The following is a 16,230-nucleotide window of genomic DNA, read 5'->3' as shown; positions in this document are numbered from 1 at the left end:
AAAAAAAAAATTGGCGCGCATCGCAAGAAATCGATAATGTATAAATATTTTTGATTTGCAATGTGATGAATATTAATAAATGAATACAATAAAAGAATATGAAAAATTTTGAAAAAAATTTGTAGAATACAAACAGAAAAATAAAATTTTATGTTAAAACAAATGATATAAGTACGAAACACTTCTTGATGGCAAAACACGCCAGAACCGGCATATCTATACTACTCAAACCATTCTAAATTGTTCGATATAAATTTTGATTATTTGCATATTTATGGCATTTAGTTATGAGCAACACACAGCACACAACCTCTTCATTTTTTTACCATTATGCGCCCCCAATAAAATGCACATAACCAACATAATGAGCAACTCGTTCAGCATACGGAATGGTAAGTGTTATTATATGCTCTTTTTCTCCCCTCTTCTCGCACATTGAATATCATTGATTTTACTGATTTTTAATTTAATTTTTGGCCGAGTACTTAGTATTGTAATGGGTTAACAACTGGTATTCACTTTAAAAATCAAACTAACATTTATCATTTTCACGAGAAAAGAATGTTATTTGGCAACCAAAGACATCATCATGGCTCTCTATTCAACGTCCCGTTCCATTTTTCGGTACGGAAAATTGATTGTGAAAATAGATTGGTTTTTAAGGAATCAGGGACTTATGAGTGGTAATATCCTTCCAATAAAAAAAGGGAAACTCCACATTTTAATGTCATTCTTGTTTGTAAATTCAATGGCACAAAGTCGATTTGTTATGGAAAAGGCGAAAGCAGCCGACAAAAAGGCACAACCAATCGACAAAAAAATGGGGCTGTTAAAAACATGGATATGGCATTTTGTTAATATTACTACAATTGATGGAATCCGATTGTGTGACAATAAATAAAATTGATAGCTATTCCACACTTTGTTATGCCAAACTCGATGCCATCAATTTTATTTTTGTTTATCTTATGGAATTTCAATTCCAAACATATTTGTATACTGATTGGCATCTGGCTACTGACACGCATGCACACTCTTTCTCGTTCGCTTCACTCATACCACCAATCACAATAATTCGCACATTCATTTTAATGGTGAATTATGTATTCAGACATTTGTTTGTTTTTGTTCTCGCTGGTTCTCGCATAGTAAATAGTATGACACGAGACACGGGAAGACACTATCGCCGGAGATAAATGGGATGTTGACAAAAACACTGCACGACGTTTCTACGCGTGGCTCAAGCAAATTGAGGTGAAATCTTACACTGATACTTCGACCCGAGGCAACAAATCCCCAAATATATTCAGGATTTTCCCGAAACCATTTTTTTTCTTTGTCTTCTTCGTTTTATCGTAACACACATGGGGTGTAGTGATTTAAAAAAAAAACACTATACATTGCTGATTCAGTAGAAAATTGATTTTTTTTTGCTTTTACCAAATGCTAATTACAGCACATTTAAAATGCCATAAATTGGTGGACATTTTTGATTCTAATGGTGTTGGTATGTGTTTCCTAATTGCATAACATAAACAAAAAAAAAGATATGAATTTAATGTGTTATTCATTCGAATGGAAAAGTAATGGAATGTGTTTTTTGTGTGCAGGTATTTTTGTTTGTTAGTTTATGGGAAGCCATTTGGTTATCAGAGCAAAATTCTACCATACATTGGTATGAGAATGACCTCAATAAATTATTTTTTTTTGCGTTTAACAACGGCCCAGAAAAACATAGAAAATAAAAACAAAAACAAACTTCCAAATAAAAAGTAAGCAAATTGCAATTGATCAAAGGGCCTTTGTTTGCATTTTATCGGCTGTTGACACATGTTTTTGGCTTTGTTTCACATTGTCACTTGTTTTGTTGTTAACAAGCATTTGGCAAACAAATTTATAAATCACACCTGAGCATATTGGATTGATAATCAAGGGGAGCACAGCAACTAAAACTAATTCTATTTTATTAGACGCACGCAAACACACACACACATTTTCTAAAAATGAAAATTTATTATTATGGTAAAAGTTATTTTATTTCATTTGGCAATTAATTTTCATTATGACAATTTAGCTCGCATTGAAACAATGAGGGGTTTGCATGTAATAAATCATATTTGTTCCGCCACAAAAATCTCATGTTAACACATTGTTTTGTGGTTAATTTTATCCATGATTCGCCCCTTGTTTGACATTTTCAAGGTAATCATATTCCATACCGTCACTTTTTACGCCGTTCTCTCTCTCTCTCGATGTCGTGTGAAGCACAAATTTTTAGTCGAACATGTAATGATTTATTCAACACATGCTTTTTTCATTGATGAACAAATCATGAGATATATTTGTGCATTGTTTATTGTGAGCATTGTTCATATTGTAAGTGATTGAGAAAGAGAGAGGGAGAGGGAGGGAGATAGAAAAAGATTTGTGCATGCAAGTGAAATTGAACGTTAAAGTGAGCGCTTTTTCTTTTTTAGGTGCAACATGTTGCGAAATCAGAAAGTCAACCTGAATCAAATGCAAATGAATTGATCGACACAATGCCAGACGCACATCCAATGGCATTACGTCGAATACGCAGTGTTGTGCGAATTAATAGCAAACGAAAACGGTCAACAAGTCGCTCAAGAAGTTCCACTAATCGTCGTACCTATATAACAAAAAGAACATCAAGCGCGTTGAAAAAACGCTCGAAAAAATGCTGCTCGAAACGGAAACACTTAAGACAAAAGAAAAAACGACGACGGAGAAGGAGAAGAAAATGTACAACAACAATCGCTTCAACTTTGTCGACATTATTGAGTACGGTAGTAGCTTCATCGAGTGCCTTAGTAACAAGCAGCAGCGGTAGTACATCCGGTAAAGGTTTAATGTTCTATTACTCGAATGCTTGAAGTAAATGCATGCTTTTAAAGGATAAGATGTTGACGTATCGATTGGCAAAAATATCAAGAATGTAGATGATTGTTTGTGTTTTTTTCTCTATTCAACCTCGATGCAATCTTTCGTATGGTTTGAGTTAATGGACAGATTTGCTTAAAATAACCATTTCCAAAGAATCGATTTTTTATTTAATTCGTTGGTTTATTTTTAGTTACTGTTTCGGGCTCTACGGGTTCGGGCTCTACGGGTTCGGGCTCTTCGAACAGTTCTATCAGTGCAGGAGCGAATGGAACGAATAATATTGTTATAAACATTAATAACGATATTTCTATCATAAATAACAACACAAATATTAATATAAATACAGCACCGAGTTCAGGCAGTACAGGCAGTACAGGCAGTACAGGCAGTACAAGCACTACAGGCACAACAGGCAGTACAAGCACTACAGGCACAACAGGCAGTACAAGTGGTACAGAAAGTACAAATGGTGGCGGTGGCGGTGGCGGTGGTAGTGCTACAGCAGAAGGAAATGCGGAAGCTAGCGGTGATAATGCGTCGGCGAATGCTAGTGCAAATGCAACAGTTACTGGGTGATCCACATAAAAGCAACATGATCCCATCGAAAATGGAAAAAAAATATTAACATTTCAAAACGTTAAAAATGCAACCGAAACGAGAAAAAAACAAACAAACATACATTTTACATAACAAGATTTTCACAAAAATAACGCTATCATACTAATGTCATAAAATGTTTACTTCATTTCGCGCGTCCATACACACACACACACATCATACCGTACCATCGTCCAAAAATAAAATACATTCGAAAATTGGCTAATTTGTTTTTTTCTTTATCTCCTGAATCGTCAAATGCCATGAGCAATACGAAAACTTTGTCCGACCTTTTGTGAAACGATCCTTTTTTACGTTTTATCATTAAAAACAGATTTTGTCGGTTTGTTACTGCACACAGTATTTATGCAAGAGAGGGAAGGACAGTTGTAGTAAGCCAGGGCCACTGAATGTAACAGGCGAAATGGGAAATGTTTAAATTTATGCCATTTTTTTGTATGTGTGTGTGTGTGTGTGTTCCGTTTGATATTGTCTTTCTTTTTTTGCCAGCGGAAATTGTGTAATTTGTGTGCCCTAAGTGAAAAGTAAAAAGAGTAGAAAAAACACAAGAGAAAGAGAGACAATTTTATTTAGCATCCACATCACACGCCAAAGATTATCTCCGGTCACAAGTTTTCCTCTTCCGTATATTGTGCATTACGAAAAATGTGTCCTCTTACGAGCGGCACAGGAAAAAAAAACGGCATACAAAAAAGTGTCCAAAATCGCAAATGGATTTTGTTTGCTTTACGGTTGCTTCCCTCTTCATTAAATCCAACACTCTTTCATAGGGTAGAAAGGGTACTTAGGCACAGCAAAAGAGTTTGTACATATTCATAATTAAATATATATTTTTTTTCACCGTCAAAAACAAATGCTTCCGTTGAGTACTTTGTATCAAAGTAAAGGCGAAAAAGAGATGATCATGAATTGCATCAAAGTATAATTGATATCAGCTGATTAAAAAATCATATCAACTTAATGATTGAGAATGTCCTCATTTTTCTCGTTGTCGTGTAAACAACGACACGAAATATCAAAACTGGAAATGTGTTTTTCATTGTCGAAATATAAATTCCGTGTTCGAGCGACCGAGCGTTAATGTTTATTTCGTTTTTGTGTACATATTTATGTTCCCATTGATTCATTTCACGCTATAGAGCAAGAGCATGCTCTAAATTCCGGGCATCGTCTTTAGTTTAATTACGTAGCTTTTGTTTAATATGACTGATATTTATGTATGTTGTTAATGTTGTTGTTTATATTTCGATTTGCCCCGAACTGAATTATTTGATGTTCAAATACACATAAATTACATTTATTTGAATGGAATTAGGTCAAATTATTTTTACGATTTACCCTATTTATCTAATTTTACTACTGGCTCAGTTCCCTCGTTCACACTGACAATGTCTTTATATGCCTTTATTCCAGCGATTCTCATCGAGTCACTCTCTCTCTCTATTTCTCGCTCATACAATTCAACCATTGTTTATTTCATTAAGCAAATAAAGTACCCGTTAGTTGTCGCTGTGTCTGTATTGAATTCGCCTTTTCGCATTCCTAGTGTCATCTAATCTTGATTTATTCACTAGCTACCTGATCTATTTGCAAGTTCATACATTTTAAACTCATTGTTTGAATGAAATGCGCACTAAGTGATAGATAGAGAGAGAGGCACGCAGCGAGTGGCAAACATTTAAACGTCTAATTACATTAACGCCATTTACAATTTATCGAAATAATATATGAGACGCGCGTTGCCGAGACGTTTTCCAAATCAAACGTTTCAATTCGGTAAACGCATTTCGAATCGAAAATTCCAATCCATTTTATTATCATTTTGATTTGAATCTAAATATTACGCCAAAATACACACCATTAAAATAATTTATTAATGAATTTTCTCTTCCGGTCAATCGCATGATAACAATCAAATTATTTCAACGTGATCTATTTAATTTTAGGTAAATAATGACATAGTAAATGAACTTCTTATCAATTTACTGCCACCAAGACTGGCAATAATAGATGTGTATTTGTGTTTTATAGGTACTGTTATATGTTACGGTGTGTGGCATATGATCAAAGTTTTATGCACAAGTTCGACAACTGGCCCCACAAGCAAAAGATAAGACCAACATGTTTTTACTTCCGTATACCATTATAATTATAAATCAATAAAATGCCAAAGTTTTCAATGAAAACATAAAACGCGTAGTGCTCCGGGCCAAACGAAACGCAGAACATAATAAATTATTTCGTCCAAAAGTTCATAATAAATAATTCATTGTGTATATTTATCGTCGGGCTTAAATGGAAAACGCTTATTAAGAATTAGACGCGTAAATACCGCGTGACATGGCTAATCAACGTAAATTCTGAAAAAGAAAATATTATTGTTTTTCACTGTCCACACTTTTATTGTCAAAAAAAATGTCATAAGTGATAAGCTGTAAGTTAGTTTGAGAGAACGTGTTCTCCAACCAAACAGTGATGATAAATGAAGAGGGGATGATTTAACGCGGTGTAGCGTATGGTATGCCCAAGAGACACATGAAACATATTTAGATACTTTGGTGCAGTCATAAAGTAAACAAAAACCACAATGAAATGGCCACATTTTCATTAAAATTTCAAAAATTATTTTCAAAGAGTAATGATTACGACTTTTGAATCTGTTCGCCTTTGAAAAGTCGTCATGCCAAAAATACCACCACCACCACACCACAACGCCAACGACGAATGAGAAACTTTTGCATAAACAACAACAAATGAACAAAGAAATGATATAGCAACAGAAGAAACAAAACTGTTCAACTCAAAGAAGTATTTAGAAACAATTTTGCCATTATGTTGAAAATTTTCAACGTTAAATGCTGTTCGATGTCTTCATTTCGTGGCGCGTGAAATAAAGTCGAAGCCGTATCTGATATTGATTATGCGTACCCTTTCAAAACTCATTTGTTGGTTCATTGAATGAACGCTCAGCTCAACTAACGGAAAATCATTTGATATTACCAAACCATCGGACTCGATATGCTCTTGTCCTATTCGTATATCGAATTTGTTCGCTGGATGAGAAGTTTTAACGCAAACAAAGCCTCAATACACAACAATAATATAATACAGCTGTATATCGACAAAGTGTTAGCAATCAAGGCAGAGGAAGCATCTAATCGAATCAACAAAACATTTCACCATTAGCGTAAGGTTCGATTACAATTTGCTCATAAAATCATCGGCATTCGTTCATTCATACATTTGATTTGATATACGATTCGAAAGCACACCAACTTTCATGTGTGTTCTTTATTACTACTATTACTGCGATGTATCGAAATGGTTTAAGGAACACTTTTGGTGCAAAGCAAGTATTTATATTCGGATTGTGTGCGCTTAAAATAAGCACTAAGCGGCCTGTTTACAAAAGCGTTTAATGTTTCAATGTGAAATGCTGCGTGGGATAATGTTTGTCTACTGTGGTCGACATGAGGAATATCTGGATGAAATCTGACACCCATTCATTTCGGACGTGTATATGTGGGTTGAGTATTGCAGTCGTGTGGTAAACGATTTTACAATTTTCCCATTTGGTCAAGGTGTAAAATCCCTTCAAAATGTCACATTAAACTAATTATACTTTTTATTCAATTGAAGAAGCATTTGAAAAAAAGAACGAATCATAAATTATGTCACATTGTTTTTTCTTTGACTTTTTCTTTGTTGAACAGAATCCCAATACATTTTCGGTGGAAAGTTTAAAAAGTCACCGGCTTTTATCTGGAAGGAAGGAAATGAAACTGGTCGATGCAATGGTAAAACATGCACTCAGCGGGACGAAATGGAAACGAAAACGACTAACTTTTTTGGCACTCTTAAAACTTTTCGAATGAGAAAAAGTAAAAATGTAAAACGTAAAAATAGGTCAACGACTACAATGATGATGATGATGATGATGATTATGGTGTGAATGCTACTCCTGCTTACGATTGCTGCTGCTGTTGCTCCAATTTTATTCGACATGACATTGTGGAGCTTATAGTGGTCAGAGCCTGGCAATGTTTGAAATAAGAATAAAACTGTATCGTTTGAAGTGAAGAACAATGTTTCGGGGATAAAGAACGGAATTTAAGTTTGTTTTTAAATTCAAATTTTTTTTTATTTTCCATCAATTTATCAGATTACTACAGACCCAACACAATTGTTTCCTTCATTCTATAGTGAATAATATAGTTGTTTTTATTATCTATCTCATATTGAAACATGCCTTCCTTTTTGTTTTCCTCTAATAATAATAATAATAACGATGATGCGCATATCTGGTGACCACCTTGAATAAATGGGAGCATTTTATCGCAACTTTGAAATGATTAATTAAAAGTGTACAATTAAAAGTTTGTGCCACATCATGGCTGACAATTTAAACCTAGTTTTGTGTTTGCATTTGGACATTTCTTGTAGTTCTAACTGATGTACGGCTTTCTCTCTCTATACCTCTCATGGCCGTTGAAACAAAGATGAAATAATTACACTTGGATATTGATTCGAATTATTGAGCAACTTCCCTCTTCTCTCTTTCAATTCAGAAAATTGATGAAAACTTGTTTGGCACAAGAGTCTTGCGTTACGAACGAGCAAAGAAATTCTCTCTCATTTCCACAGCTTATTGTGATCTATTATTTACAGACAATATATTGAACTAACTGGTCAGTTGAGCTGACAGTACGTTAGCCAGCTAAATGGACTCAAACAATAGAAGTTATTATTATAATGAACAATCACTTAAACAAGAAAAGTGATTCATCATTAAAACAATGACGTAAAAAGTTAATTCAATATATTGTCTGATTATTTATGACTATGATTATGAATGAAAAAAGACGGTAGTTTTATGAAGTTTTGTTTGAATACATCTAACTGAAATATTGACATTTTTCATATATACTCAACACACGCATCGTAAAACTTTATAGTTCGATATATTTTACGTGTTTGTGTACAATGTATTCAGCTCACAAAACTGTGAATGAAACATACATAAATAATTGCAAAGAATTGGTTTCGTTTACTTTGCCGTTTGAAATGTTCACAACGATGGCAACACCATGGATGGAAAAAGCTGCGCGAAAGATTTCTTAGGTGGAGGAATTTGCATTTCGTTTTGAATGGAGTCACCCGTTGAAAGAACGCTTAACTCAGTAAAGCTTTGGAAAACTGGAAAATGTTAACGTTCAATTTACCATGAAAAAAAAGAAGAAGAAAACATAAGAGAATCCAATAAGTTGTTAGCACTTCGTCTCACTTGTCATTTTGCCGAATGAATAATTTAACAGTGAATCGAATAAGCAAATTTAATTATGAGACCTTTGCCAGATCATCATATCGCTTGGGACTTTACCGAAAAAAACTCTTACCGTCTTCTTCATGGAAACGGCATTCACTTTTGTCGTCTCATTTGCTTTCTTCGCGCGCAAATTAAATGAATGTTGTTGTTATTTCAGGGTAAGTAATAAATAAGGTTGTTTATTTCTAACATTAATTCACATTGTTTAATTTTTCATCTTCATTTACACATTGATTTTTCTTGGACATTCAACATAGTACATGCTATTCTTGTTATTTTTTTTTTTGTATTTTTTTGTCGTAGATTTCTTTTTCTTCATTGTGTTTTTTCTTGAAAATAGTCATATTGACATAACAACAGGCAAAATAAAAATTCATCAACTACACCTAGTCGCTAAAATGTGTGTGTTTTTTGTCACTTTTTATACTTTTTTTTGTGATGGTTCATTTCATCATTTCCATCGATATAATATATACTATTTTGTGTTTGTATTTCGTTCTGGTAAATGCAATTTCTTCATTTCGTTTATAATATCCGCTAGTAAACAAAAAAAAAACTGTTTTATTGTTGAAAAGAGTCCCAGAAACGAGCAGACAGTTGCCGATTTGGCTGCTGCTACAAAATGGCAATGTTAATAAGTTTTACTTTTTTTAATTTCAGGGTTACATCTAATATTGTGATATAATGGCATAATAATTTAGCAACACCGTGTCAACAAAATGTTCAATGGCTCCCATTTCTGAGATAATTTTCTCAAAAACGTTACTAAGGTTGCTAGACAATGTATCTGCGCTTCGGAAAAGCTTTCTAATAAAAACCTTCGCTATAATCAATTATTTTTGTTGTGTGTGTTCTTCATAAATACATTTCTACCGATATTTCGCAAGAAAATGGCGTTATGGCATTTGGGCTGCTATAAATAGTTAATTGTTTTTTTTTTTTATTTCATTTTTTGTTCATCAAATTTCTTTCTTCCATAACTGTTTGTAATAAAACATGTATCTCCTAAGCCGTGCGACGAAACGTTCACACGAACATATCAAAAATCACAGAAGAATTAACAAGTTATATAGATGTAGTTGATGCTTGCAAACATGTAGTTTTACGTTTTCACTCTACGTATTGTGTGTGTGTTTTGTGTTAGTGTTTGTGTGTGTTTATAGATGATAGGCATTAGAAAAAGTTGGTTCTAGTGTGTTTCTTCAGTTTTTTTTTTGGTAACAGTTGTCTATCTCAGGTGGAGTGGATTTTTGTTTCACTATGATATAAGCTCATTGTTCAAAGTGTGTGTTTGTGTTGGGACTTTGTAAATGTTTTTCTTTTGTAGTTTTCTCTGCTGTTTTTACTCTCTATGTGGTACTGTGGCAGCTGCTGCTACTTCGGCTGCTACTACTATAATGATTCCCTTTCAATGGCATTCTCATACTAATATTTGTTTTACTATTTGATTTGTGCAATATGGGCGTTTCGTCGACAACGGCACGATAATGTAGATTCAATGGTTCCGATAGAAATTGAGTTTTATCAAGTTTATTTGATGTTGTTTCTTGTGCCATGTTGCCGGTTGATTTGCTGTATTTGTTATTATTTTCGCTGCTTGTGCTGCTCGATTGAAATAGCTTATTATGTGTTACCGTATCGACCGTCGATCGATTATTATTCTGAGCTTGAGGTCCAATTTCATCAATTTCACAAATTGTTTCCGCATTCAAATCACTGTTATTCAAACCAATAAAACTTGTTTGCATCGCAATCGATATGTTATTTGTGCTAGTCGATGCATCGATTTCGGTGCGTTCAACGCGTGCAACAGTTTTTGCATTCATTTTCCGTGAGCGTATTTTCGTTTCTTTCAATGGTAAAATTTCAGCATTTTGTAGTTCAACATCGGTATCCGTGCTAAATTGATCCATATCATCATCGGTATCAGCGTATGTCTCTTCGAACACCGAATCGGAGACGGGACTACGCAAATCGGAATCCTGATAATCAATCGATGACATTTTCAGCGAACTGATTGAGGCCAATGGAGCGCGACGATTCGATAACAAATTTGTTTGAAATGTATTGTTCAACGTGTACTTAAGCATAGTGTCGTCTAAACATCGAGTTTCTAAGCCTAACTTATTGATTTGCTGTGCTAATACTGTCGTTTCGGCCAATTCTTCTTCCTCGATTTCATCGTAGTAAAATCGACGGCTACGTGAATCCGGATACGTACTTGTCGAATCAAATGATTCCTGATCCATTGAGCGTCTTCTTTGTGCTTTCTTCCAACGGCGTGCACTGCCACTTCCGCCACTGCAACCGCCACCGCCATCGTAGTAGTAATGCTTTTGATCATGGCGTTCACTCGAACACGGTGATACGCGTGGCGTTGGCTGTGTTAATTGAATATCTGGCGGCTGATGAACATAATCCCAAATATTTGTTGTGCTTGGACATCGTGATGATATTGCCGGTAGTGGGCTTAGACCTAAAGTTATTGACGAGCATCTTCGTTCCAAATACGAGCTTTCTGTACTACAGCAAGTTATATTACTGCAGCGACGCGATTCACAGGTCTATAAATAACCGAAAAATTAAAACCAAAATCATTAAATATTTACGATCTCATTAATTTTGTGTTTCAATGATTGAATGACGTCAAAGAACCGAATCAAAAATTACCCCTTGTGGTGTTGAGAGATTGTGTCGTTGCACACGATCGTCCACATCATTGCTGCTTGTTATTTGATCGAATTCGTCATCGGCCTCGTCTCCGTCACTTTCCATATAATAATCAAAGCTTTCATTTATCGGATAGGCACAAAATACACGAGATGATTCAACAGAATTGCTTTTACGATAAGATCCGGCATAAGAAAAACGTCGCTGAGTCGGTGTTAATAAACTGCTGTAACCGCCTGCGAAATGAAATGGCAAAAAACAGCACACAAAATGAGATTGATTTCATGAATATGCCAGACATTATATTGAGATATTTTTAGTCAGCTGAATCAGGAAGCTAACGCCAGGCGCTGAAATGGAGTGAAAACAATAGAAGTGATAGCGATTTCTATAACCATAACAATCACTTCTATTGTTTTTCACTCCGTTTCAGCGCCTGACCTTAGCTTCCTGAGCTGAATATAATGTTTGTCAATAAATTGAAAATTGATACATCTTCGTCATTCATTTGAATGTGAATGAAGACAAGTGGGATGAATACATAAAAAAAATTAATTTACCAATCGATGACAATCGTCCCGTCTGATTTAATGTGGGTGGTGCGCTCACATTTCCAAGTGACATCATTCGATTTCGTGAACGATATTGAAACGAATCCACATAATCATCTGGGTAAATAGACAATCCAGTTGCTTCCATCGCTTCGGCCAGCTCACGATCCTCCTCTTCTTGCATAACAGCTGCTGCAACTGCAGCAATTTTGGGGTCCTTAAAAAACACAATCAATATTATAATACCGTTTTTAAAATGATATGAAATATGATACCTTTAATGCATTCATTGTTTCGATTCGTTCGCCGCGGCTCTTATAAATTACTAAAAACACCATTAAGCCAAAAAATCCACCGAGAGTGGTGGCGATTCGCACGCCAGTCATTGCATCATACGTTGAAAAAAATTCGGTACGAATTCGTTCTCGTTCGGCAGCCATTTGCTCAAGACTTGGTGGTTCAGTTGCATTGACTATGTAGTAATGTTCGGGTGGGATGAATGGAAGGGGCGGAGGGGATCGATGATGCGGATATGTTTGATTTTTGGTTTTCGCATGGTGGCCTTCGTTCCGCGGATTTCTATGGTTTTGTTTTTGTTTGCAGACGGAAAAAAGTGTCATCAAAAAAAGGTTGACGTTTCAGATTTAATGGGTGTTTAATTGTTTGAGTACCTGTTCTTCCGTGATTCGTTTTTAATTGGATTTTTCGCGTAGCGTAAATTCGGTTTTGTCACCAATTTCGATTTCTGGTGATTGGATTGTCGATGCATTTCATCTTGATATGATTGTGGCGAATTATCTTTAGCAAACGACCGACGCTGGTGTTTGGCCATTGCTAACACAACGTCTGAAAATTGTAGAAAAAAAAAGACATTTAACATAAAAGCTTAATCAATCTTCATTTCGAATCTTATGAGGTTAACAGAAGTTTTCGCTGCTATCGTTGTTGTCGAGTTGTAATACATCACTTTAGGCGATGGTTGCAATATGCAGTTAAAATGAAATATCTTTCTTTTTTCGTTGAAATCTAACCTGAATAACAGGCTAGGTCATGTCAAATTCTATCAAACGATTCGCAAATATAGTATTTCTTTCACCATAATTTCACTATACACACACAGACTCTGGCATATTTGGACTATCAGTTCAATATATATACGGGCATAATAATTCTTGTTCACTTTTCATTGGATGGTGATTTTCTCGCTCGCTCTCTTACCATCTCCCATCTATTCAATGCAAAAAAAATATTCTTTTGTTTACGCATACTTTGTGTGCCACGTTCATTTTGCAACATGTACATGGAGAATGAAAATTCATCGACTAGCCCAATTTACTTGAGATGCACAAAGTGGACAGCACGAGCAAGAGTAAATGTATGTATGTATACTAATACACACACCAAACCTATGCTAGTGGAAAAGAAATTAAAATAAAACGGTATTGTTTTCAACATGGCCATTCTATTCATTCTCTATTCGTCGCAGGTAATTTTCAACTATTTTATTTTGCACATGTTAAAACTCCCAAACGACCATACAAAATAATAACGCAAATTTTCTCCTCGATAAAAATACAGATAGAGAGAGAGCGATAGAGACGGAGAGTGAGAGAAATATAGAGAGAGAAAGTAAATCAAATCATTTTCAAGCGTCGCGTGCTGGAAAAGTCACTTTCGATTTCAATCGTATCTCTAATCGAGATCACACACTGTGCACAGACAACACATTTATTTGTATTGATTTTCACGCAAACTAAAGAGCAAAAAAGAGTGACACTTTCAAACATCCAAAGCAATACGTGGTAGATATCTCAACTGGCGTTCATTTTTCACATACTTGTTCTCATTCTCACTCAAGCAACTCAGCTTTTCAAGGCAAACTCACGACACACAATATTCATAACCTTTTTTTCTTTGTTCACTTGATTTTATTCAACCTTCATAGATTTTTCACATAAAATTTATTTGTAAATGATTTACCATTTTTCTTGGACTTAAAAGTTGAATGCAGCAGCACAAAATATATGACCAGAAAAAATATCGAATGTTAATTTTTCCGTCACACTTGGTCGACCAGACACTTTGCAAAACACAAAAAAACTGGAATACAATCGCACACCAGTTGAAGGAAAACTGATGAGTGGAGAGCGTGAGTGAATCCGTTTACACTGAGTACATGTATTACAGTAAATGCGAAAAGCACACACAAAAATGAATGCTTTCATGAGCACACACAATTGGAAAATATACTCGCACACTTGAGAGAGCAAATGATAGAGAAGGCAAATGTCTCGCCAAACGGCACAATGGTAAGAATGAAAAAGATGCACTGTATTTGGCCAAATTGCATGTGTTGTGATTCAATGTAATGTGTACTTGTTCGTCGCAGACGATACCATACATTCCATGTGATTTATTGAACTTTGATGAGTAAAAATTTTTAAATTGTCGCGCAAGCGCCCAATACAATCGATTTCCATGGCAAAGATTGACTGAATTTTGGTTTGATTACTAGATACGGAAATTGATTGACATCAAAAGCCGTCAAATTATTTAAATGGCATTTTTTCTATTCTATTCCATTTAACACATACCCGTTTCAACGACATATTTCAAAAGATATAAGAAAAAAAATCAAAAACGAAAATGATTAAATAAACTCCATGTCTCTATTCAATTCAAATAAATTGTGATACTCTCGCTAGATGTCGTCCTTCACAATTCATTTAACTTGCCAAGGTAAAACCTACCAACGTTCTCTTAAAATCCGAAACGTCAAATGAACACATGTCATGTGCGTTGTGACATTCATTACAACAAAATATAAGACAGCGTGCTTTTTTCTTGTGTTTCTTTTGAATTAAAACTGTAAAATTTAATTAAGTGCCGCACAAAAACTTCCTCACAATGCAAGTGGACGAAAAGCCAAAAGTTTATCTAACCGAATATAAAGTGAAACAAGATGCTCACGATTACGGAATGGCTGACGATCTGTGGAGTTTTGAGAATTTCAAGAAAAAATTCCGTATTGTTGTTGTACGACAAGCATACAATGAACCAGAAACCGAACCATTGATTGAATTCGATTTGATTGGCTGTTTGCCGAGCATTGCGAATGCATTTCGTCGTCTGATGTTGAGTGAAGTGCCCAGCATGGCAATTGAAAAAGTGTACATGTACAACAACACATCAATCATTCAAGACGAGGTGTTGGCCCATCGACTGGGTTTGATTCCATTGAAAGCCGATCCACGACTATTCGAGTATAAATCAGAAGAGGGAAACGATGAGGGCACCGACCAAGATACACTAGAATACAAATTAAAAATCAAATGTACACGACGCAAAGATGCAAAAGACACCGCACTGTCGGACGGCTTGTACGAGAATCAAAATGTCTATTCCAATCACATCAAATGGATACCGAAAGGAAAACAAGGTTCACTGTTTCGTGAGAGTGATGTGGGTCCAGTACATGAGAAGATTTTGATTAGCAAAATGCGACCGGGACACGAGTTTGACATTAAACTATTGGCTGTTAAGGGAGTGGGCAAAGACCACGCCAAATTTTCACCAGTGTCAACGGCCACATATCGTTTATTGCCCGAAATAACAATCAAACGACCGGTTATGGGTGATGATGCCAAAATATTACAGTCATGTTTCAGCCCCGGTGTTATTGACATTGATGGAAATGGAAAGGCATATGTGAAAGATGCGCGGTACGATTCATGCAGTCGCAATGTTTATCGTTATCCACATTTGGCTGATGCTGTTGATATTGCACGCATTCGTGATCATTTCATTTTTTCCGTTGAATCAGTTGGCGCATATCCACCGCACGATATTTTCATCGAAGCTGTTAAAATTCTGAAGAAAAAGTGCCGGCAATTTATCCACGAATTGGATGGAGGCAATCAATAATAAATTTATTTTTAAGTACAAGTTTTTTTATCAAAATCATTTGAATTCAAATAAAATTAAATAAAGACAATTGAAATGATTATTTCGAAGAGAAAATATTTGAAAATAAAATAAAAATTTTTTGTTTGTTTATTTCATTCCTTACAAAAGCCAATGTCTGTGTAGTGAGCTGTCAAAAACGCACATGACATGACAGATGGCGAGCGCATGGTGAACTTAACCTCACAATTGTATACA

General features: G+C 35.2%; 3 protein-coding genes across 3 annotated transcripts; 2 read left to right on the top strand and 1 right to left on the bottom strand.

Moving 5' to 3' along the window:
* Positions 1–2,291: 2,291 nt before the first annotated feature.
* LOC116342156 (putative lysozyme-like protein) lies at positions 2,292–3,655 on the top strand. Its single transcript, XM_031769658.1, has 3 exons — positions 2,292–2,376; positions 2,478–2,859; positions 3,095–3,655. The coding sequence occupies exons 1-3, from the start codon at positions 2,332–2,334 to the stop codon at positions 3,478–3,480; spliced, it is 813 nt and encodes a 270-aa protein (XP_031625518.1). The 5' UTR covers positions 2,292–2,331; the 3' UTR covers positions 3,481–3,655.
* Positions 3,656–8,999: 5,344 nt separating this feature from the next.
* LOC116342149 lies at positions 9,000–14,267 on the bottom strand. Its single transcript, XM_031769650.1, has 6 exons — positions 14,050–14,267; positions 12,741–12,915; positions 12,345–12,648; positions 12,079–12,286; positions 11,519–11,754; positions 9,000–11,412 (listed from the first exon to the last, which is right to left on the bottom strand). Exons 2-6 carry the CDS (start codon positions 12,899–12,901, stop codon positions 10,198–10,200), a joined length of 2,124 nt encoding a protein of 707 aa, XP_031625510.1. The 5' UTR covers positions 12,902–12,915; positions 14,050–14,267; the 3' UTR covers positions 9,000–10,197.
* A 608-nt stretch (positions 14,268–14,875) lies between these two features.
* On the top strand, positions 14,876–16,076 carry LOC116342152 (DNA-directed RNA polymerases I and III subunit RPAC1). Its single transcript, XM_031769652.1, has one exon. It carries the CDS (start codon positions 14,977–14,979, stop codon positions 15,991–15,993), a length of 1,017 nt encoding a protein of 338 aa, XP_031625512.1. The 5' UTR covers positions 14,876–14,976; the 3' UTR covers positions 15,994–16,076.
* The last annotated feature ends 154 nt before the right edge of the window (positions 16,077–16,230 follow it).

This window comes from Contarinia nasturtii, unplaced genomic scaffold (assembly GCF_009176525.2).
Source record: "Contarinia nasturtii isolate CC-2019 unplaced genomic scaffold, AAFC_CNas_1.1 Cnas_scaffold_810, whole genome shotgun sequence".
Taxonomy (NCBI): Eukaryota; Metazoa; Arthropoda; class Insecta; order Diptera; family Cecidomyiidae; genus Contarinia; species Contarinia nasturtii.
Note: the sequence above shows the minus strand (reverse complement) of the source record. Positions and strands in the feature narration are given on the sequence as shown.

What these genes read in the sequence shown, in the direction of transcription:
- LOC116342149 (XM_031769650.1), bottom strand. Translation starts at nt 12,901, where the DNA reads ATGGCCAAACACCAGCGTCGGTCGTTTGCTAAAGATAATTCGCCACAA. An exon ending in AACGAATCACGGAAGAACAG is followed by an intron (nt 12,649 to 12,740) that starts GTACTCAAACAA and finishes ACAAAACCATAG; the next exon opens with AAATCCGCGGAACGAAGGCC. An exon ending in GGGACGATTGTCATCGATTG is followed by an intron (nt 11,755 to 12,078) that starts GTAAATTAATTT and finishes TTCATTTCGCAG; the next exon opens with GCGGTTACAGCAGTTTATTA.
- LOC116342152 (XM_031769652.1), top strand. Translation starts at nt 14,977, where the DNA reads ATGCAAGTGGACGAAAAGCCAAAAGTTTATCTAACCGAATATAAAGTG.
- LOC116342156 (XM_031769658.1), top strand. Translation starts at nt 2,332, where the DNA reads ATGAGATATATTTGTGCATTGTTTATTGTGAGCATTGTTCATATT. An exon ending in TTGTGAGCATTGTTCATATT is followed by an intron (nt 2,377 to 2,477) that starts GTAAGTGATTGA and finishes TTTCTTTTTTAG; the next exon opens with GTGCAACATGTTGCGAAATC. An exon ending in CAGCAGCGGTAGTACATCCG is followed by an intron (nt 2,860 to 3,094) that starts GTAAAGGTTTAA and finishes GTTTATTTTTAG; the next exon opens with TTACTGTTTCGGGCTCTACG.